Genomic DNA, 21,482 nt, shown 5'->3' with positions numbered 1-21,482 from the left:
ACAGAAGAACAAATGAGGCCTAAAGTCAGCAGAAGGAAGGACATAATAAATATCAGAGAAGAAATAAATAAAATTGAGAAAAATAAAACAATAGAAAAAAATCAATGAAACCAAGAGCAGGTTCTTTGAGAAAATAAACAAAATAGATAAGCCTCTAGCCAGACTTATTAAGAGAAAAAGAGAATCTACACACATCAACAGAATCAGAAATGAGAAAGGAAAAATCAGAATGGATCCCACAGAAATACAAACAATTATTAAAGAATACTACGAAAAACTATAGGCTAACAAGCTGGAAAAGCTAGAAGAAATGGACAACTTCCTAGAAAAACACAACCTTCCAAGACTGACCAAGGAAGAAACAAAAAAATCTAAACAGACCAATTACCAGCAACAAAATTGAAGTGGTAAGCAAAAAACTACACAAGAGCAAAACTCTCGGGCCAGATGGATTTACCGTGGCATTTTATCAGACATATAGAGAAGACATAATACCCATTCTCCTTAGAGTTTTCCAAAAAGTAGAAGATGAGGGAATACTTCCAGAATCATTCTATGAAGCCAGCATCACCCTAATACCAAAACCAGGCAAGAACCCATCAGAAAAGAAAATTACAGACCAATACCCTGATGAACATAGATGTAAAAATACTCAACAAAATATTTGCAAACCAAATTCAAAAATACATCAAGAGGATCATAAACAATGAGCAAGTGGGATTCATCTCAGGGATGCAAGGATGGTACAACATTCGAAAATCCATCAGCATCATCCACCACATCAACAAAAAGGACAAAAATCACATGATCATCTCCACAGATGCTGAAAAAGCATTCAACAAAATTCAAGATCCATTAATGATAAAAACTCTCAACAAAATGGGTATACAGGGCAAGTACCTCAACATAATAAAGGCCATATAGGAAAAACCCACAGCCAACATCATACTGAACAGAGAGAAGCTGAAAGCTTTTCCTCTGAGATTGGGAACAAAACAGGAATGCCCACTTTCCCCATTGTTATTCAACATAGTAGTGGAGGTCCTAGCCATGGCAATTAGACAAAGCAAAGAAATACAAGGGATCCAGATAGGTAAAGAAGAAGTCAAACTGTCACTATTTGCAGATGACATGATATTGTACATAAAAAACCCTAAAGACTCCATTCCCAAACTACAAGAACTAATATCGGAATTCAGTAAAGTTGTAGGATACAAAATTAATACACAGAAATCTGAGGCTTTCCTATACACTAACAATGAACTAATAGAAAGAGAAGTCAGGAAAACAATTCCATTCACAATTGCATCAAAAAGAATAAAATACTTAGGAATAAACCTAACCAAGGAAGTGAAAGACCTATATCCTGAAAAATACAAGACACTCTTAAGAGAAATTAAAGAGGACACTAACAAATGGAAACTCATCCCATGCTCTTGCCTAGGAAGAATTAATCTAGTCAAAATGGCCATCCTGCCCAAAGCAATCTACAGATTCAATGCAATCCCTATCAAATTACCAACAGCATTCTTCAACGACCTGGAACAAATAGTTCAAAAATTCATATGGAAACACCAAAGACCCCGAATAGCCAAAGCAATCTGGAGAAGGAAGAATAAAGTGGGGGGGGATATCACTCCCCAACTTCAACCTCTACTACAAAGCCACAGTAATCAAGACAATTTGGTACTGGCACAAATAAGAGAGCCACAGACCAGTGGAACAGAATAGAGTCTCCAGACATTAACCTGAACATATATGGTCAATTAATGTATGATAAAGGAGCCATGGACATACAATGGGGAAATGACAGTCTCTTCAAATGTTTTCTTTATTACTTTAAGTAGTTTTAATTAGAACTTATAACCATTAGGTACCTTAATTTTTAGTGAACACCTAGGAGGCTATTGTCAACTGTTACACTAGCCTTCTTTAGACTGACAAATTTATGAGCATTTTATAATTTCTGTAACTATGATCTTTACAGCACAATCTCTCACTAAACACAAAGTATATCCTCTTAACTTAGCAAAACTTTAAGGTTTTAGGTTACTACAAAGATTCTCAGGCTGTAGGTAGGTATACACACTGTAACACACAATTAAAAAGGTGTTCACTTGCCACACTTATTTAGTTCACTCATTTGTAACAACTATGCTAGATTACTTACAAAACTTTTACTGAATATTAGACAAAGCCAAGCCTTTAAACATTTTATTCTTAAAAGATTTAGCAGATAACATCCACTTAAATGACCTTAGGTAAACTTAGGCAGCTGATAACCACAAGGACATGCCCGCCTCAGCCAAACCCAAATTAGCATTAATGCTTAACATTTTTTTAAATTAATTTTATTTTGGTATCATTAATCTACAATTACATGAAGGATATTATGTTTACTAGGTTCCCCCCTTCACCAAGACCCCCCACATACCCGTTCACAGTCACTGTCCATCAACACAGTAAGATGCTGCAAAATCACTACTTGTCTTCTCTGTGTTGCACAGCCCTCCCCGTGCCCTCCTCCCACACTACACATGTCAATCGTAATGCCCCCTTTCTTTTTTCCCGTCTCCCTCCCTTCCCACCCTTCCTCCCCAGTCCCTTTCCCTTTGGTAACTGTTAGTCCATTCTTGGGTTCTGTGCTTCTGCTGCTGTTTTGTTCCTTCAGTTTTCTTTTGTTCTTATACACCACATATGAGTGAAATCATTTGGTACTTGTCTTTCTCCGCCTGGCTTATTTCACTGAGCATAATACTCTCTAGCTCCATCCATGTTGTTGCAAATGGTAGGATCTGTTTTTTTCTTATAGCTGAGTAATATTCCATTGTGTATATGTACCACATCTTCTTTATCCATTCATCTACTGATGGACACTTAGGTTGCTTCCATATCTTGGCTATTGTAAATAGTGCAGTGATAAACATAGGGGTGCATCTGTCTTTTTCAAATGGGAGTGCTGCATTCTTAGGGTAAATTCCTAGAAGTGGAATTCCTGGGTCAAATGGTATTTCTATTTTGAGTTTTTTGAGGAACCTCCATACTGCTTTCCACAATGGTTGAACTAATTTACATTCCCACCAGCAGAGTAGGAGGGTTCCCCTTTCTCCACAACCTCGCCAACATTTGTTGTTGTTTGTCTTTTGGATGGTAGCCATCCTTATTGGTATGAGATGATATGTCATTGTGGTTTTACTTTGCATTTCTCTGATGACAAGTGATGTGGAGCATCTTTTCATGTGTCTATTGGCCATCTGAATTTCTTCTTTAGAGAACTGTCTATTCAGCTCCTCTACCTATTTTTTAATTGGATTATTTGCTTTTTGTTTGCCGAGGTGTGTGAACTCTTTATATATTTTGGATGTCAACCCTTTATCGGATCGGTCATTTATGAATACATACTCCCATACTGTAGGGTACCTTTTTGCTTCTATGATGGTGTCCTTTGCTGTACAGAAGCTTTTCAGCTTGATATAGTCGCATTTGTTCATTTTTGCTTTTGTTTCCCTTGCCCGGGGAGATATGTTCAAGAAGAGGTTACTCATGCTTATGTCTAAGAGATTTTTGCCTATGTTTTTTTTCTAAGAGTTTTATGGTTTCATGACTTACATTCAGGTCTTTGATCCATTTGGAGTTTACTTTTGTGTATGGGGTTAGACAGTGATCCAGTTTCATTCTCTTACAAGTAGCTGTCCAGTTTTGCCAGCACCAACTGTTGAAGAGACTGTCATTTCCCCATTGTTTGTCCATGGACCCTTTATCGAATATTAGTTGACCATATATGTTTGGGTTAATGTTTGGAGTCTCTATTCTGTTCCACTGGTCTGTGGCTCAGTTCTTGTGCCAGTACCAAATTGTCTTGATTACTGTGGCTTTGTAGTAGAGCTTGAAGTTGGGGAGTGAGATCCCCCCCCACTTTATTCTTCCTTCTCAGGATTGCTTTAGCTATTCGGGGTCTTTGGTGTTTCCATATGAATTTTTGAACTATTTGTTCCAGTTCATTGAAGAATGCTGTTGGTAGTTTGTTAGGGATTGCATTGAATCTGCATATTGCTTTGGGCAGGATGGCCATTTTGACAATATTAATTCTTCCTAGCTAGGAGCATGGGATGAGTTTCCCTTTGTTAGTGACCTCTCTAATTTCTCTTAAGAGTGTCTTATAGTTTTCAGGGTATAGGTCTTTCACTTCCTTGGTTAGGTTTATTCCTAAGTATTTTATTATTTTTGATGCTGTTGTGAATGGAATTGTCTTCCTGATTTCTCTTTCTACTAGTTTATTGTTAGTATATAGGAAAGCCACAGATTTCTGTGTGTTAATTTTGTATCCTGCAACTTTGCTGAATTCCGATATTAGCTCTAGCAGCTTCGAAATGGAGTCTTAAGGGTTTTTTATGTACAATATCATGTCATCTGCAAATAGTGACAGTTTAACTTCTTCTTTACCAATCTGGATCCTTGTATTTCTTTGTTTTGCCTAATTGCCGTGGCTAGGACCCCCAGTACTATGTTGAATAACAGTGGGGAGAGTGGGCATCCCTGTCTTGTTCCAGATCTCAGAGGAAAATCTTTCAGCTTCTCACTGTTCAGTATGATGTTGGCTGTGGGTTTATCATATATGGCCTTTATTATGTTGAGGTACTTGCCCTCTATACCCATTTTGTTGAGAGTTTTTATCATGAATGGATGTTGAATTTTGTAGAATGCTTTTTCAGCATCTATGGAGATGATCATGTGGTTTTTGTCTTTCTTTTTGTTGATGTGGTGGATGATGTTGATGGATCTTCGAATGTTGTATCATCCTTGCATCCCTGGGATGAATCCCACTTTGTCATGGTGTATGATCCTTTTTTATGTAATTTTGAATTCGGTTTGCTAATATTTTGTTGAGTATATTTGCATCTACGTTCATCAGGGATATTGGTCTGTAGTTTTGTTTTTTGGTGAGGTCTTTGCCTGGTTTTGGTATTAGGTTGATGTTGGCTTCATAGAATGAGTTTGCAAATATTCCCTCCTCTTCTATTTTTTGGAAAACTTTAGGGAGAATGGGTATTATGTCTTCTCTGTATGTCTGATAAAATTCCGAGGTAAAACCATCTGGCCCGGGGGTTTTGTTCTTGGGTAGTTTTTTGATTACCTCTTCAATTTCCTTGCTGGTAATTGGTCTGTTTAGATTTTCTGTTTCTTTCTGGGTCAGTCTTGGAAGGTTCTATTTTTCTAGGAAGTTGTCCATTTCTCCTAGGTTTCTCAGCTTGTTAGCATATAGGTTTTCATAGTACTCTCTAATAATTATTTGTATTTCTGTGGGGTCTGTCATAATTTTTCCTTTCTTGTTTCTGATTCTGTTGATGTGTGTTGACTCTCTTTTCCTCTTAATAAGTCTGGCTAGAGGCTTACTTATTTTGTTTATTTTGTTGAAGAACCAGCTCTTGGTTTCATTGATTTTTGCTATTGTTTTATTCTTCTCAATTTTATTTATTTCTTCTCTGATCTTTATTATGTCCCTCCTTCTGCTGACTTTAGGCCTCATTTGTTCTTCTTTTTCCAATTTTGATAATTGTGACATTAGACCATCCATTTGGGATTGTTCTTCCTTCTTTAAATATGCCTGGATTGCTATATACTTTCCTCTTAAGACTGCTTTTGCTGTATCCCACAGTAGTTGGGGTTTTGTGTTGTTGTCGTTTGTTTCCATATTTTGCTGGATCTCCATTTTAATTTGGTCATTGATCCATTGATTATTTAAGAGCATGTTGTTAAGCCTCCATGTGTTTGTGAGCCTTTTTGCTTTCTTTGTACAATTTATTTCTAGTTTTATGCCTTTGTGGTCTGAAAAGTTGGTTGGTAGGATTTCAATCTTTTGGAATTTACTGAGGCTCTTTTTGTGGCCTAGTATGTGGTCTATTCTGGAGAATGCTCCATGTGCACTTGAGAAGAATGTGTATCCTGTTGCTTTTGGGTGTAGAGTTCTGTAGATGTCTTTTAGGTCCATCTGTTCTAGTGTGTTGTTCAGTGTCTCTGTGTCCTTCCTTATTTTCTGTCTGGTGTATCTGTCCTTTGGAGTGAGTGGAGTGTTAAAGTCTCCCAAAATGAATGCATTGGATTCTATTTCCTCCTTTAATTCTGTTAGTATTTGTTTCCCATATATTGGTGCTCCTGTATTGAGTGCATATATATTTATAATTGTTATATCCTGTTGTTGGACTGAGCCCTTTATCATTATGTAATGTCCTTCTTTATCTTTTGTTACCTTCTTTATTTTGAAGTCTATTTTGTCTTATACTAGGGTTGCAACACATACTTTTTTCTCTCTGTTGTTTGCATGAAATATCTTTTTCCATCCCTTGACTTTAAGTCTGTGCATGTCTTTGGGTTTGAGGTGAGTCTCTTGTAAGCAGCATATAGATGGGTCTTGGTTTTTATCCATTCTATTACTCTGTGTCTTTTGATTGGTGCATTCAGTCCATTTACATTTAGGGTGATTATTGAAAGGTATGTACTTATTGCCATTGCAGGCTTTAGATTCATGGTTACCAAAGGTTCAAGGTTACCTTCTTTACTATCTTACTGTCTAACTTAACTTGCTTATTGAGCTATTATAAACACAGTCTGATGATTCTTTATTTCTCTCCCTTCTTATTCCTCCTCCTCCCTTCTTCATATGTTGGGTGTTTTTTTCTGTGCTCTTTTTAGGAGTGCTCCTATCTAGAGCAGTCCCTGTTTGATTCCCTGTATAGGTGGTTTGTGGGAGGCAAATTCCCTCAACTTTTTCTTGTCTGGAAATTGTTTAATCCCTCCTTCATATTTAAATGATAATCGTGCTGGATACAGTATTCTTGGTTTGAGGCCCTTCTGTTTCATTGCATTAAGTATATCATGCCATTCTTTTCTGGTCTGTAAGGTTTCTGTTGAGAAGTCTGATGATAGCCTGATGGGTTTTCCTTTGTAGGTGACCTTTTTTTTTTCTCTCTGGCTGCCTTTAATACTTTGTCCTTGTCTTTGATCTTTGCCATTTTAATTATTATGTGTCTTGGTGTTGCCCTCTTTGGACCCTTGTCATGGGAGTTCTGTGTACTTCTGTGGTCTGAGAGGCCATTTCCTCCCCTAGTTTGGGGAAGTTTTCAGCAATTATTTCTTCAAAGACACTTTCTATCCCTTTTTCTCTCTTTTTCTTCTGATTCCCCTATAATGTGGATATTCTTCCATTTTGATTGGTGACACAGTTCTCTTAAAATTCTTTCATTCCTGGAGATCCTTTTATCTCTCTCTGCATCAGCTTCTCTGTGTTCCTGTTCTCTGTTTTCTAGTCCATTAATGGCCTCTTGTATTTTGTCCATTCTGCTTTGAAGTCCTTCCAGAGATTGTTTTATTTCTGTATTCTCCCTCCTTAGTTCTTGCATATTTCTCTGTAATTCCATCAGCATGGTTATGACTTTTGTTTTGAATTCTTTTTCAGGAAGACTGGTTAAATCTATCTCCCCTTGTTCCTTCTCAGGGGAAGATGTAGAAGATGTCGAAGCTATCTGGGTTAGTCTTGTCTGGATCAAATTTTTTTGCCTTTTCATGTTGATAGGTGCAGTGGTATGCTTTTCAGAATACCAAAAAATATATGTTTTTTATACCAAAAAATATATGCTGAAAAAAAAATATATGTTTTGACGTGTCTGTCTGCTGGGAGAGCCTATACTTTTTCCAATTGCTCCTGGCCTTTCTTTACTGGGACAACTGCGACCCCTAGTGGCTTGTGTTTGGCAATTGCATGTAGACTGGGTCTCTGTATCTTGCCCGGCCGGAATTAAGGAAGCTCCCTTGCTGTGGGCGTGGCCAGCCTCAGGCTGTTGCTCTGCTATGTCGGGGCCCGGAGGAGTAATGGACAGGGGGCTGTTTGGCTGTTTACCTCCGTGAGGTGTCTCAGAGCTGTTGCCCAGGGGTTTAGTGCGTCCGGAGTTCCCTGAAATTTTCAGCTGCTGGTCTGTTACCCGGGATGCTTCCGTCCAGCGGTGGGGTCCCTGTCCCTTTAAGACTTTCAAAAAGCACTCTTTTCTTTGTCCCAGGAGCGCCGGCTGTGGGACCCGCTCCCAGGTCTTACTGTCCTGCTTTCCTAGTTTCCGGCACCCCACGCATGCACTGTGTGTCTGCGCTCTGGTGTGGATGGCTAGGGCTGGGTGTTCAGCGGTCCTGGGCTCACTCTCCCTCCCTGCTCCGACTACTCTCCTCCCGCCGGGAGCTGGGGTGAGGGGCCTCAGGTCCCGCTGGGCTGTGGTTTGTATCTTACCCCTTTCACCAGGCGCTGTGTTCTCACAGGTGTGAATGTAGTCTGGCTGTTGTCCTGTGCCTTCTGTTCTCTCTTTTAGGGATAGTTGTATTTGTTGTATTTTCAAAAATATATGTTTTTGGGAGGAGATTCCCACTGTCCTACTCACGCCACCATCTTGGCTCCTCCCTCCAATGCTTAACATTTTTTATCAGATATTCTGGAAGTTTTAGAATGCCCAATTTTCACAAGTGCTTGTTTTTAAATCAATTTTTATTAATACCATCCAGAGGTAGGAAAATATTTTTCATCTACACACCTAGACACACATACAAACTGAGACACAACAACTACAGTCAGCAACACCCCCCACACAAAAACATGTACACAGACAGACAAACTGATATAAAGACTTGAGTCACTGATATCCAATTGCTTTCCCTCTCCTCAGCTTCCTGTCTGTGGCTTCTGGAACCAGAGGGTGGGAGGATCGTGTTCTGGTGGGGGAAGAGGGGGTGAAGGTGGAAGGAGAGGGGGATGGGGTGGTGCAGCCACCAGAAGAGGAGAACAGGACAACGGCATGGTTGAGAGTGTAGGACTTTAAGATGGCCACGACATGTGTGATGACAAAGGACTTAAAGATGGTTGTGGAGAGAGGGGGAGGGAATTGCGAGCTTAGGGAGGTGGGCGACTGAGGTCTTCTGGCGGATCTGAAAAGGAAGAAGGGCTGTTCAGAGTAAGAGGCTGACAATCTTTTAATGGAGATCAGGCCAGGAGAACCTGAGTTGTTGAACACTTAACATAGAGGTCTGGGCGGGAGCACAAAGTCCAAAAAGCCTGCACATATGGGATTTCACCCTACTCTCTGCTGTGGTGGCAATAATTAAGTCCGTGAGGATGCTAAAATCAAAAGTTCGTTCAGGGGGCCAGCGAGATTGATTGTCAAAGGGATACTGAGGCCCAGCCTCAGAGCAAAGAAAGACTAGCTTCTATTTGCAAAATCCCTGGGACAAATATAGAGTAGCCAAATTAGAAATGAGACACTGCAGCGTGGTCTGAGCCTCTGCTTTCGAGGGTTGGTTCCCCATGTCTGCACCAGTTCTCAACTAATCCTGTTGAGAGGAGTGCCCAGCGTCCCAAATGCACCAAGTCAGGGGAGACTTCCTGGGAGCCTGGGTGAGGGACGTCTCCCACACCACAGGGCCAGGGGTGGGCTGGATGCCCGCAGACATCATGGGGCCTGGGTTAGGGATGTCTCCCACAGCACAGGGCTAGGGGTGGGCCGGATGCCCACAGAAGGTGGGCTGGATGCCCAAGGGGCCAGATGCCCCAACCTGTACGTAGCTACAATTTCTATCGGACCAGGTGAAACAGAGTTAGGAAGGGAAACAGACCGGGGGAACTGAGGGACTCACTGGATAATAGTCCATGCAGCAGAGAGCACGCTGAGGTCCCAGGTAGGGGAAGGAGGGGGCAGGGCTGCCGGTAGCCAGTCAGGGCCCCATGCTCACACTCCTTCCTGGGTTTTGGCACCAAATGTAAGATAAATTGCAACCAAAATAAGCAGGCAATGAGAGGCAACAAAGAGCCAGGCAGGTTATTTGAGTGCAATTCCCGGGTGATGTTCCCCCATCTGGGTATTACAGGCCGGGGAAGTGACACCCGGTTAGAGAGGTGGAAGTTTATAAGGGGTTAGGAGGGGGAGGAGTAGGCAAGCTATCCTATGGGGCATGGAGAAGTATGATTGGCTAAAGGTGACATAATAGACAACTAGAAACTTTTTTCCCTTCCAAGAGGGAGGAGGCTGACATCTGGGTCTTAGTTGGCACATCAGAAGGATGGAATTCAGGAAGAGCTGTCCCCTTTCCACATAAGGCACGGGCCTTGGGGTCTGGTCTGTTCTCCTTTTATGGTATCTCTCTGTTCTGTTTGCATGTCCTTATTTCTCCTTCCTCCAGCCTAACAGTATGTCATTAGCTCTGATGGCACTCTAAACTGAAATGTATTGCATAGAGTTTATTCCTAATCTGCGGAGTCTGTGATTATTGCTTACTAGTGGTGTCTATATCTCTTATCAGCTGTAAGAGATCCTTTATAGAAGGTATCAATTAGTGATCAAAAATTATTACCCCTATGTAATAGATGAAGATACAGAGGTTCAGAGATGCTGGAGTAAAGCCATATGGTAAAAGGCCGGAAATAGCAATCAGGTCTTTGGACTCATAATTAGATAATGATTACACTAAGAAATGGAATTGCTAAAAGGACCATAAACTTGAAAACTTTTACATCTTCACCTATTTCTTCACTTGGGTGCAATAGATTGTAGAGCATTGTTATTTGGCTATTTAACATATTAGGGCATATTTCCTCAACTTGACTGTAAACTCCTTGATATATAATAAGATATTTTTGAAAATAAAATGAGATAATGTATAAATAAGGTTTAGAACAGTTCCTGGCAAATAAAGTTTACTTCTACCACTATTACATCTTGTTAATTTTCTATTTAAAGGAAGCAACTTGCAGTTAAACATGCTGACTGGACACAGGTCAGTCTCTGCTCCTTCTCCAAACCCCAGTCAATGTAAGTAAAGGATTTTACAGAGAAGACATAAACTGTCAAACATGAAGAGAATGAGGGAAGAGACAACAACCTATAAGAGATGTAAACAGAACTTCAGAAGCTAGAGAGCAGAAGGATGAATGCTAGATACCTTGTCTAAACCAGTGAAAGCTGTACCCAACACCAGCAAGGGGGGAGAATGAGTAGAAACAAATAAATTCCCTGCCCTAGAACCCTAGGAAGCTTTAGGTCTTTGAGACACCAGGTACCTCTTAAGTGAGGATTATGGGCGGGACTGACAGCAGGCAGATTTGTTAGAAACCTGTGGAAGAAGCACTTTGATCCCAGATTACCTCCCCACATTAACAACCAGCAACTCTCAGAGCCAACTCCCCAGAAGACAGAAGGTTTTCCTTTGGTGATGCTGAAGCAGAGACCCTGAGCTCACAAACCTCAGGCACAGTTTAAGATGAGTGTGCAGTACAAAACTGAAAATCAGGCTCTAAAAGAAAATCTGTGTACTTAAAATTATATCCTCCCAGCTCCTTTCCTTATTTGTCTCCCAGGACACTAACACCTAGGCTTATATCTCCCATCATTTCTTATTTCAATAATTTTTTTAATTGAGTGTCTGTGTGCACTGAGCCATGTGCTGTAAGTATATCAGGTTGCTAGGGTCACTGTAACAAAGTACCAAAAATGGTGGCTATCTTGCTAATGGGTTTCAGCCCGGGCAACTTTGCTATGGATTCAGTGTGACCAAAGAAATTGACCACAAAACGCTCTTTGGGGAGAAAGGGTCTTACAAAACTGCCCGCTGGCCAACTCTCTCTCCTGCTCCAACAGCAACCACACCAGCCCTCCCCCTCACCTCTCAGGTACTGATAAGCCTTCTGTTGCCCAGGTAATTACCCATTGATATGGAGATGAAAGATGCAAATGCACTAAAGCCTACTTCTTTACACGTCTGAAAGCCTTTTGATATGCATATGTACCAAAGCCAGGGGAGATATTCTGGAAATATTACAATTTTACCCACAGTGGCTTAACCAACAGAAATATATTGTCACACAGCTCTGGAGCTTGGAAGTCCAAAATGAAGGTGTTGAAGGGGTTAGTTCTTTCTGAGGGCTGTGAGGGAAGGTTTGGTTTTGGGTCTCTCTCCTGATAGTCTTAGGCATTCCTTGACTTATAGATGACTGTCTTCTCCTTCACCTCTTCTCTCTATGCATGTCTGTCTGTCCATTTCACCCATTTTATAAGGATGCATCAGTTATATTGATGCAAGGTCTATCCTAATGACCTCATTTTAACTTGATGACTTTTGTATAGACCTCTGTAGTAAGGTCACCTTCAGAAATACTAAGAGTTAGAATCAACATATCTTTTCTATTTTTTTCTCTTGAGGGGGCACAAATCATAACAATAACTATATCCATGAATTAAACAAAAGCTTGCATGGAACCTAAATTCTAATGGTTAATTTAATTGAGTCACTTAAGATATTTTGAGCTCAGCCATGGAATGATTGGCAGAGACATTTCCTGAGATGGGAGAAGCAGACTGAGAAGAAATTAAGATTCTAGGTTTTTTTTTTTTAAAGAATATTGAAGTATTTGGAGAACTTTTGTTTGTTAATCAATTAGATACTTTAAAAATCTAATATATTAAATTTGTAATTGCAGTTAAGTTTTTAAAAACTTGGTCATTAAAATCCCCAAAGACCCATTAAAAATGATAGTTAAAAATTTGATAGATTAATAAATACAATAGTGAGCTATGTAAACTGAATTTCAATGTTTAAACAAGAGCTGTTAATTTACTTTTGTCATAACAGCCAACTTAATATTATGTTTCAAAAATACCAAGGTAGTTCTTGGCTGATCTTTCTGTATGGAAAAGGACATAAAAATGTACATTAATAATATCAACTCTATTTTAGTGGAGTATTGGGGTAGGGAAAATTCATGTCCGTATTTGGAGAGACCCTCACTGTAGCATCTGCCTCTTGTGTGTCTGGCTCCTGCAGCTGCTTGGCCACTAGCAGCCACCATGGTGTGTCCTGTCTCACCATGAAAGACTTTAAGAGCGGTACTGTCCAACACAGTAACCACTAGCCATGTGTGGCTGTTGTAACCAATAAAAATTAGCAAAATTAAACATTCTGTTCCTTAGACAAACTAGTCATATTTCAAGTGCTCAACAGCCACATTTGGTGAACAGCTGTTTTTAGACAGTATAGAAAGATTTCCATGATCACAGACAGGTCTATAGAACAGTGCTGTTTTAGAGTATTCTCCAGTTCTTGCCAAGTGTAAGATAAACTCGAGCTGAAATAAGCAGTCGACAAGAGGCAACAAAGGGCTAGGCAGTTTATTTGAGCGCAACTCCTGGGCAAGGTTCACCAGTCTGAAACACAAGCTGGGGAAGTGGTGCCCAGGGAGGGGAGGTGGGGAGTTTTTAAGAGAACAGGGAAGGGAGGGGAAAGTGGGCCGTGCTAGGGGTAGGTGGGGAATTTTTTATTGGCTCAGGGTCGGGTGATGGACAGCCAGAGGTCTCCTCCTTCCGGATGGAGGGGCTCTGCATCCGGGGTTTGTCCTCACGTCACGGGACTGGAATCCAGGAAGAGCTGTCCGTTTCTTTCTTATATGGCACAGAGCTATTTGGTGCTGTCTTTGTTCCGTTTGCATTGTCCTCGCTTTCCTCCCTCCAGTGCCTCCAGCCTTACACCAACTTATCAGATTCCTTGAAATTTCTTAATTCATTTGATTTTGCTCAGAGACATTCCAGTGGAGCCTTTTTCTGGAGGCATGGACTTCATGACATTCGGGACTCCAGGAGTGATCCTTTCCTCCTGTGGTCGGTTCCTGAGGCTGCAATAACAAAGTATCACAGACTGGGTCCAGAAATAAATCCTCACATTTACGGTTAATTAATTTTTGACAAGAGTGCCAAAAAATTCAGTAATGAAAATGTAATTCTTTCAACAAATGGTGCTGGGACAACTGAATATCTACATTGTAAGGTAATAGAAAATATATATTGATTTCCGTCCCCAGTTCCTGGCAAAGAGCTCTTAAAACTTGCAATTTCCTGAGTGATAGGAGCATCTTTTGTTCTAATTAGGCCACTCTAGGTGGGCTCCTAAATGGCTGCTAGAAGGCAGATGCAGAAAAGGCAAGCCATGATTACAGGCTTGGAATTTTCAGCCCTGCCCATATTCTCTCCCTAAACCCCCAATCTCCCCACTTCTCCACACTTCTCAGAGAATGGAGAAGGGCTGGAAATGGAGTTAATAACTGACCATGCCTGTTTGAGGGAGCATCCATAAGATCCCAATAGCAAGGGTTTCCAGTAGCTTCCAGGCTAGAAGTTCCTGAACTTGGGACCCTCCCATATCTCACCCTATGTATGTCTTCATTTGGTTGTATCCTATTTTCATCTGTATACCTTATGATATCATTTAATAAACTAGTCATGTGTTTCTCTGAGTTCTGTGAACAGCTCTTGCAAATTTATCAAACCTGAGGAGGTCATCGGAACCTCCAAACTATAGCCGGTGGATCGGAAGCGCAAGTGAGAACCTAGCTTGTGACTGGTGTCTGGAGGGGGAGTAGGGGGGTGTTCTTGTGGGACTAAGCCTTGAACCTGTGGGATCTGATGCTGTCTCTGGGTAGATAGCATCAGAATTGAGTTAAACACCAGCTGGTGTTGGAGATTTGCTTATTGCTGTGGGAAAAATACCTCCACACATTTGGTGACTAGAAATGTCAGAAGTAAAGTTTTGTGTTAACAGAGATTAAAAATAAACAAAAAACAGGGAAGAACTGGGTTTTTCCCTATATAAGAAAGAAAAGCTGAGTTTTTATCTTTACACACATGAAAAAGAATGAAGTTGGGCCTTTTCCTCATACCGTATCTAAAAATTAATCAAAATGATCAAAGACATTGTGGGTAAAATTGTAACATTTCCAGAATATCTTGCCTGGCTTTAGTATATCTGCATATCAATAGGCGTTCAGAGGTGGGAAGGAGCATGACTTTAGTGCATTTGCATCATTCTTCAGGATGGAGAGAAGTTCATCTCCCTATCAATGGGTAAATTACCTGGGCAAGGAGGGCTTATCTGTACCTGAGAGGTGAGGGGAGAGCCGGTGTTGCTGCTGCTGGAGCAGGAGAGAGAAATGGCCCAGACTGCAGTTTTGTAAGCAATAAATGGGTTTTAAGCTTTATTTCTCCCTTTGACTGATTTCGGTTTTTAGAGGTATTTTGCCCCAGGATTTCCTCTCCACGGCCTAACACCCGGAAAAGGATCCCACTGACCAGGAAGTTTCATATGGGATCTCCGGAGCCTGGGCAATGGCTCCAGGGTGACTTCTCGGGCCTTCCGCTTTTCCCAGTCCTACTGAAGCGGCTGAAACGCGCCAGGACGCGCGGTCCAAGCCGGTGCAATGGGACTGCAAGCCCCGCCCGCGCTTCTCCTGCTGATCTTCCTACGGACCGTGGCCACTCTGGGACCAGCGCCGCGTGAGTGCGGTGGCTGCGGGCGCGGCGGGGTTAGAAAACCGAAACTAGCTTTCTTAGCGATTGGAGCTGGCGAAGGTGGGAGGAACTGCTTGGCCCGTGCGCAGTCCCCTCCCCCAACTTTCCCGGAGGGGATGCAGGCCACCGGGGTGCAGATGGGATTAGGGGACCTCTAGCCCCAGGACCTAGTTCCCGCGGCCCCCGAACGGCACTCGAAAGCACCCACTTTCTGCGCCGACTGCCACGCTTTTTAATAAATCTTTCATTTCTCACTGAGGCCGAGCCAGGCTGAGGGCCCTTTGCCTCGGATCTCCGTGTTCCTGTTGCTGCTGTGGGCTGTGTTGTTTTTACCCCGGTCATTCCCAGACAAGCTCTCACCTAGGGCGACTTTGGCAGGAGGGCCAGCCTGGCGTGTACACACCAGGGCTCCGCGAAGGCCGGGGGACATTTGGCGGAGCCTACGCCCCGCAGGACCGAGGCGGGGTTTTCCCCCGAAAACCAATCGCGCTGGCGTCGGCGGGTGTGAAGGGGAACTGAATTCTACCCACCCTCACGCCTTTTGATGCGTTGTGGGATGGAGAGAGATCAGCCCCTGTCCTTACTGACTCTTGGCGATTGTTCTTTGGCCTGGAAAAAGTGTTGTTTTTGAACTTTTTAATTGAACTAACACTTCTTTTCAGCAGGGGCTTCTTGATTTGCAATGTCAATAGTACTGTAAAATTAACAGGCCTTTACTAAAGAATGCCAACGTGATAATAATTAACATTTAAGTAATGAACTCCGTTTTAAATTACCTTCATATCTGTGATCTTTTTTGTACCGTCTATGCATTTGGGAGGTAGGAGCTATTCATAGGTGTTTTATTAGTCAGTTGGTCTTTAGGTTAAATAATTTACCCAGGTTACCCAGATCTTAGGCAACCAGGTTTTCTGATGTTCAGTGAAATACTGCCATTGTTTCTAATCTTAGCTGAAGGTGAATATGCACTCATTAATGTCTAGCACAGCACTCAGCACTTTACGTGTTAGCAAATAGCCTCAGAACAACACTTGGAGGATAGATAGTGCGTGTACCCACATTTTATAGATAAAGAATGACACATTGTCTGCTCGCTGGTAACTTTGTTCATTGTGACCCTGGGCTTTTAAGGCAGGGCCCAATTCTGCAGTTCATAGCTGCTATTCCAGAACGTCAGAGCACAGCAGAGGTTGAATCATAAAATCTGATGTTGAACAGAATTAGAGCTCACAAGTGTAAAAGGATAGACCAGGGGGTGTCAGGGAGCCAAGCCAATATCAAATATTCTGATGTTTTTGCATTCCAGTGGGGGATAACAAACCAACCAGCCAAAGGCTGCAGAACATTAGGTAATAACTGGTATGCTGAAGGCGAGTGAAGCAGGGAGGCCTGCGCAGGTCACTCCTTCAGGCTGGCATTTGAGCTGAGCCCTGAGGGAAATGGTGAAGCCGAATGGGAGCAGCACTTGCCAGACAAGCTGAATGGGCCCGCCAAGTTGAATTGAAGCAGGGTTTGCAACTTCAACACCTGTGACATTTTTTGTTATGGGGACTGTTGTGGGCATTATAGGGTGTCTACAGCATACCAGGCCTTTATCCACTGGATGTTAGCACTCCCCTACTTTTGACAACCAAAAACATCTCCAGACATTGCCACATGTCTCTAGAGAGACAAAATGTCCCAGTTAATAACCACAGGGTTAAGAGAAGAGCAAGGACACTGGTGCAGCAGCAGGAATATAGGGCCAGAGGCCAAGAACAGGTGGTGAATTCAGCAAAAGAACCGCATCAAGGCCTCTTAAGGACCTTGCAGTCTGAGATGGAGATTCTAGCCAAGGAGTGGCATGATCTGTTGTAACTTTTAAAAAGACTGCTCTGGCTGATCTGTGGAAAACAGAACGAAGGAAGTATTGATAAAAGAAGAACAGTCAGGAAGCTGTTGCACTAGTCCACGCAAGACATGATAGACTGGGCTGGTGGGAGCAGAGGTAGTGCTGAGAAATGGTTGTATTCTGGATATCTTTTGAAGAAAGTTGTTGAGGGGTCTATGCGCTGTGTGAGAGAGAGAGGTCAAAAGCGACTCTGATATTATTTCATTTTACTTTTATTTTACTGGCTTGAGCAATGGGGTGATAGGTGATGCCATTTCTGAGATATTGAAGGCAGAAGAAAGAGCAGTTTGGGGAAATCAAGAGCCTGGTTTGGGACTTGTTACATTTCGAGATTCCAGTCAGTCATCCAACTGGTGGTGTCATGTAGGTAGTTGGTGTAAGAATCTAGACTTAAGGGCCAGAGATAAAAAGTCTAGGAGTTGTCATCAATTTATTCACTCAACAAGTGTGTGTTAAGCATCTACTACATGTCAGGCACTGTTCTTGGTACTGGGGATACATCTGAGAATGCTCTCATTCTATAATTGAGGGAAGGTGTAGGGCAACTCTTGCCTGCATAGAGATCTTGCCCTTTTTAGCTCATTGGGGCTTCTATACTTGCTTTGAAGTTGTTTTGATGCTGAAAATTGCCCTGACCTATTTATCATCAGATCTTCAAAGTATTTGAGAGCAAACATTTACACAGGAAAAGATACAGAGATAGAAGCAGTGAAAAACCCCAAGAGCAAAATTCCCCTTGACTTGGATCTAATTAGCTCTGAGCACCAACTGCACAGCCCAACTGCCATAGCTAGAAACACATTGGGATTTTCTGGAGCCTGCTGGCTTCAGAGCCACACTGTCCTGACTGAGTACTGGGCAGAGGCTGGGGTTGGCCTGGGGGTAGCAGCCACATAGGCAGAGGGTGTACAAGGAGAGAGTAGACATGGAGGGAAGGCAGGTACTGTGTCTCACTTCACAGGGTGGGCCCAGACACAGCTGGAGGTATGAGTTGACTCAGAAGGTGTGTGGAGCTGCAACCTCCCAATTCCCCCTGCGGCCCATGGAGAAGGCCTGTTGCCCTCTTCTCAGGGTCACACTCTCTGCACTACCTCTTCATGGGCGCCTCACAGCCGGACCTGGGGCTTCCCCTCTTCGAGGCCTTGGGCTACGTGGACGACCAGCTGTTTGTGTCCTACGATCACAAGAGTCGCAGAGCAGAGCCCCGAGGCCAATGGGACTGGGGTGGGGCCGCCAGCCCACTTTGGCTGCAGCTGAGTCAGAGCCTGAAAGGGTGGGACCACATGTTCATCGTCGACTTCTGGACCATCATGGACAACCACAACCACAGCAAGGGTATGTGGAAAGGGGTCCTAACCTTCCTGAGGAGGGCAGAGCGTTTTTGCACCTCAGGGATGCATCTTGAGGGAGAGAGCTGGGAGTTTGAGGTCTGGGGGCAGGGAGGAGGGAAGGAATCTGAGTTCATTCAATCCCTGAGGATGGTGGAGACAGGGGACCTACTCCTTTGGTTTCAGTAACAAAGCTGGGGGTGTTGCCAGAGTCTCACACCCTGCAGGTGATCCTGGGTTGTGAAATGCAAGAGGACAACAGCACCGGTGGGTTCTGGAAGTATGGGTACGATGGGCAGAACCATCTTGAATTCTGCCCTGAGACACTGGACTGGAAAGCAGCAGAGCCCAGGGCATTGGCCACCAAGCTGGAATGGGAAGTGAACAAGATACGGGCCAAGCAGAACAGGGCCTACCTCCAGAAGGACTGCCCCGAGCACCTGCAGCAGTTGCTGGAGCTGGGGAGAGGGATTCTGGACCAGCAAGGTACGGTGCCCCCAAACCCTAGTGATGAAGTGATGGGGAATGCAGGGCACACATCCCTGGCTGGGGTGTCAGAGGGACAAGGTTGTGTGACCCTCTGGGCAGGAACTGAGGTCTGAGCTTTCCACCCTGAGGTCTGTACCTTATAACTGAAATGTGTGACATAGCCATGGGTCATGGTTTTCTTTTTTTTCTCCACCCATTTGGCCAAAGAAGAAGTACCTGTAGTGTTTTGATTTAACCAAGAACTCTGTATATATTTATACCTTTTAGGAATTCAAAGATGTCAATTATCACATGAATACCAAGGCAAGAAATTATCAAGGGAGGCAACCAATAAGAATAGCAGAATTCTTTGAAGGTTAAAGCTTTCTTTCATAGACATAGCAATAGTCACTGAAGGCTGGCTATCTTACAAGGCTCCTTCTTCAAAGAATACTTACTAGGTTGAACCAGATGAAATTGCTGACTGTGTATTCAGCCATTTTTGATCCACATAAAGAGCCATTTCATCTGACAATTATAATAACAAAGCACAGAAGACATGGAGACAGATAGGTGCATTTAGGAGACAGGTAGGAGAACAGGCCAATATGAATGTGACTGTTCTCCATGTGACATCAGAGCTGAATCTTAGAACTTGTTTTAGGACACAGAATGGTGTCTTTTCTACAGCTTGCTTTGTCTAAACAGGTTATTTCCTTCCTCTAACCTACAGAGGAAGGAAAGTGAAAGTTCTGGTCTTCCTGGCAAGGGTAGAAAGATTCCCTCTCTAGATCCTTCCTCCTTCCTGTCCAGTGCCTCCTTTGGTGAAGGTGACTCATCACATGGCCTCTGCAGTGACCACTCTCCGGTGTCAGGCTCTGAACTTCTACCCGCCAAACATCACCATGAGGTGGTTGAAGGACAGGCAGCCATTGGATGCCAAGGACATCGAGCATAAGGACATGCTGCCCAATGGGGATGGGACCTACCAGAGCTGGATGGCTTTGGCTGTGCCCCCTGGGGAAGAGCACAGATACACCTGCCTGGTGGAGCACCCAGGCCTGGATCAGCCCTGCACTATTACGTGGGGTATGGATGAGAGCTGAGCAAATCTGTTGTGGGCAGAAAGATCAACATGGCAGTGAGGGAAGGGTGTGCTCTGGGCTGCGGTGGCAGTCACAGGCTCTGACTTGCTTTTGCTGTTGTAGAGCCCTCGCCATCTGGCACCCTCGTCATTGGAGTCATCAGTGGGATTGCTGTTTGTGTCATCATCTTCCTTATTGGAATTCTGCTCAGAATCTTTAGGAAACGGCAGGCTTCGAGTGAGTAGGAAAAAGGAGGAATTCTCAATACCTCTGCTCCCAGGACACACTAATTCCTCTGCAGGAAGGGAGGAGAGGGAGGGGGAAGGGGATTTGGCATCCCTGAGAAGCCTTTTCTCCTTTTCTTTGGGAACAATGGCACCTTGCTAGAAGCAGGAATTAATGGTTTTCCTCAGAATGAAATCTACTAACTCAACAAACATCTTTTGAGCACCTATTATTTTGCAAGGTGCTATTTAAGGTAGTGCCGGGGCTTTGGGGTTCAGTAATTCACTGTTGTTATTCTCAGAATCCAAATCTAGCAGAGAATGAAATCTTTAACACAAGTAAATGCAGTTGAAGAAGAGCCCATAAGCTCCTAAGGCAGACATGAAGAAAACTCTTTGGGGTTCCTAAGGAAGGCATTCAGCTGGGGATCAAGAATGAGTTCTGGATCTTGAGGAAGTAAGACTTCATTAGGTAAGGTTGAGGATGAGGGGAGGTCTACACAGATAGAACAACCATGCAAATAGAATATGAAGCATGCTGGGAGGTGAGATTATTACTGTGTCTCATCCTTGGCCTTGCATACCTGTCAGTCACCAATTCTGCATTTCTGCCTTCTGAACATCTGTGATTTGGGGAAAAGGGACAGACTGGAGCCCGCTGATGCAGAGCTCTGGGGACTTTGTGACGATGTAACATGAGCGCTGGGGAGTCAATGCAAGAACATGAGCAAGGAGGGGCACAGTCCCTGTGGCGTGGAGGTGGGATGAGAGGCAAGGAGACCAGTTAGAAAACTATTATGCAATTCCAGACAAAAGTTAATCGTGCCTGAAATCCAGCAGTTCCTTAGGAAGGGAATGGTCAGAGTTGAGATGAATGTATGAGGAAGGTGAGACGCAGGGAGGAGGCAAAATGGTATCTCAGTCTGTGATGCTTCTTTCCTGGGTCTCTTATCTTTACAGGAGGAGCCACAGGGGACTACGTTTTAGCTGAATGTGAATGAAGTGCAGCCTGCAGACCTCTTGTGGAGAGGAGACCTAATTAGGGATCAGTGAGGGGGGGTGCACTTGTGGTCTTCTTCATGTTTCGAAACAGAGTTGGACCTAATAAATAGGAACTGTAAGAGGAA

The 21,482-nt window shown here is 43.2% G+C and overlaps 1 protein-coding gene across 8 annotated transcripts; it reads left to right on the top strand.

The window, feature by feature from the left end:
* The first annotated feature begins 15,031 nt into the window (after nucleotides 1–15,031).
* Nucleotides 15,032–21,482, top strand: HFE (homeostatic iron regulator). 8 transcript variants are annotated; one of them, XM_036886326.2, is made up of 6 exons: nucleotides 15,032–15,419; nucleotides 18,322–18,585; nucleotides 18,765–19,064; nucleotides 19,902–20,135; nucleotides 20,255–20,368; nucleotides 21,316–21,482. In XM_036886326.2, the coding sequence occupies exons 1-6, from the start codon at nucleotides 15,269–15,271 to the stop codon at nucleotides 21,354–21,356; spliced, it is 1,104 nt and encodes a 367-aa protein (XP_036742221.2). In that variant the 5' UTR covers nucleotides 15,032–15,268; the 3' UTR covers nucleotides 21,357–21,482. The 8 variants fall into 8 exon arrangements, with proteins under 8 accessions (XP_036742221.2, XP_057350347.1, XP_036742535.2 ...); XM_057494364.1 differs by lacking the exon at nucleotides 21,316–21,482 and adding an exon at nucleotides 20,658–21,293 and having other exon boundaries at nucleotides 19,860–20,135; XM_036886640.2 differs by having other exon boundaries at nucleotides 15,039–15,344.

Source organism: Manis pentadactyla, chromosome 16 (genome assembly GCF_030020395.1).
Source record: "Manis pentadactyla isolate mManPen7 chromosome 16, mManPen7.hap1, whole genome shotgun sequence".
NCBI classification, from domain to species: Eukaryota; Metazoa; Chordata; class Mammalia; order Pholidota; family Manidae; genus Manis; species Manis pentadactyla.
This window is presented reverse-complemented; position numbering and strand designations above follow the sequence as displayed.

Coding starts and splice junctions, on each gene's coding strand:
- HFE (XM_036886178.2), top strand. CDS start 15,269: ATGGGACTGCAAGCCCCGCCCGCGCTTCTCCTGCTGATCTTCCTACGG. Junction 20,136..20,254: donor GCCCTGCACTATTACGTGGG/GTATGGATGAGA, acceptor TTGCTGTTGTAG/AGCCCTCGCCATCTGGCACC. Junction 20,369..21,315: donor TAGGAAACGGCAGGCTTCGA/GTGAGTAGGAAA, acceptor TTATCTTTACAG/GAGGAGCCACAGGGGACTAC.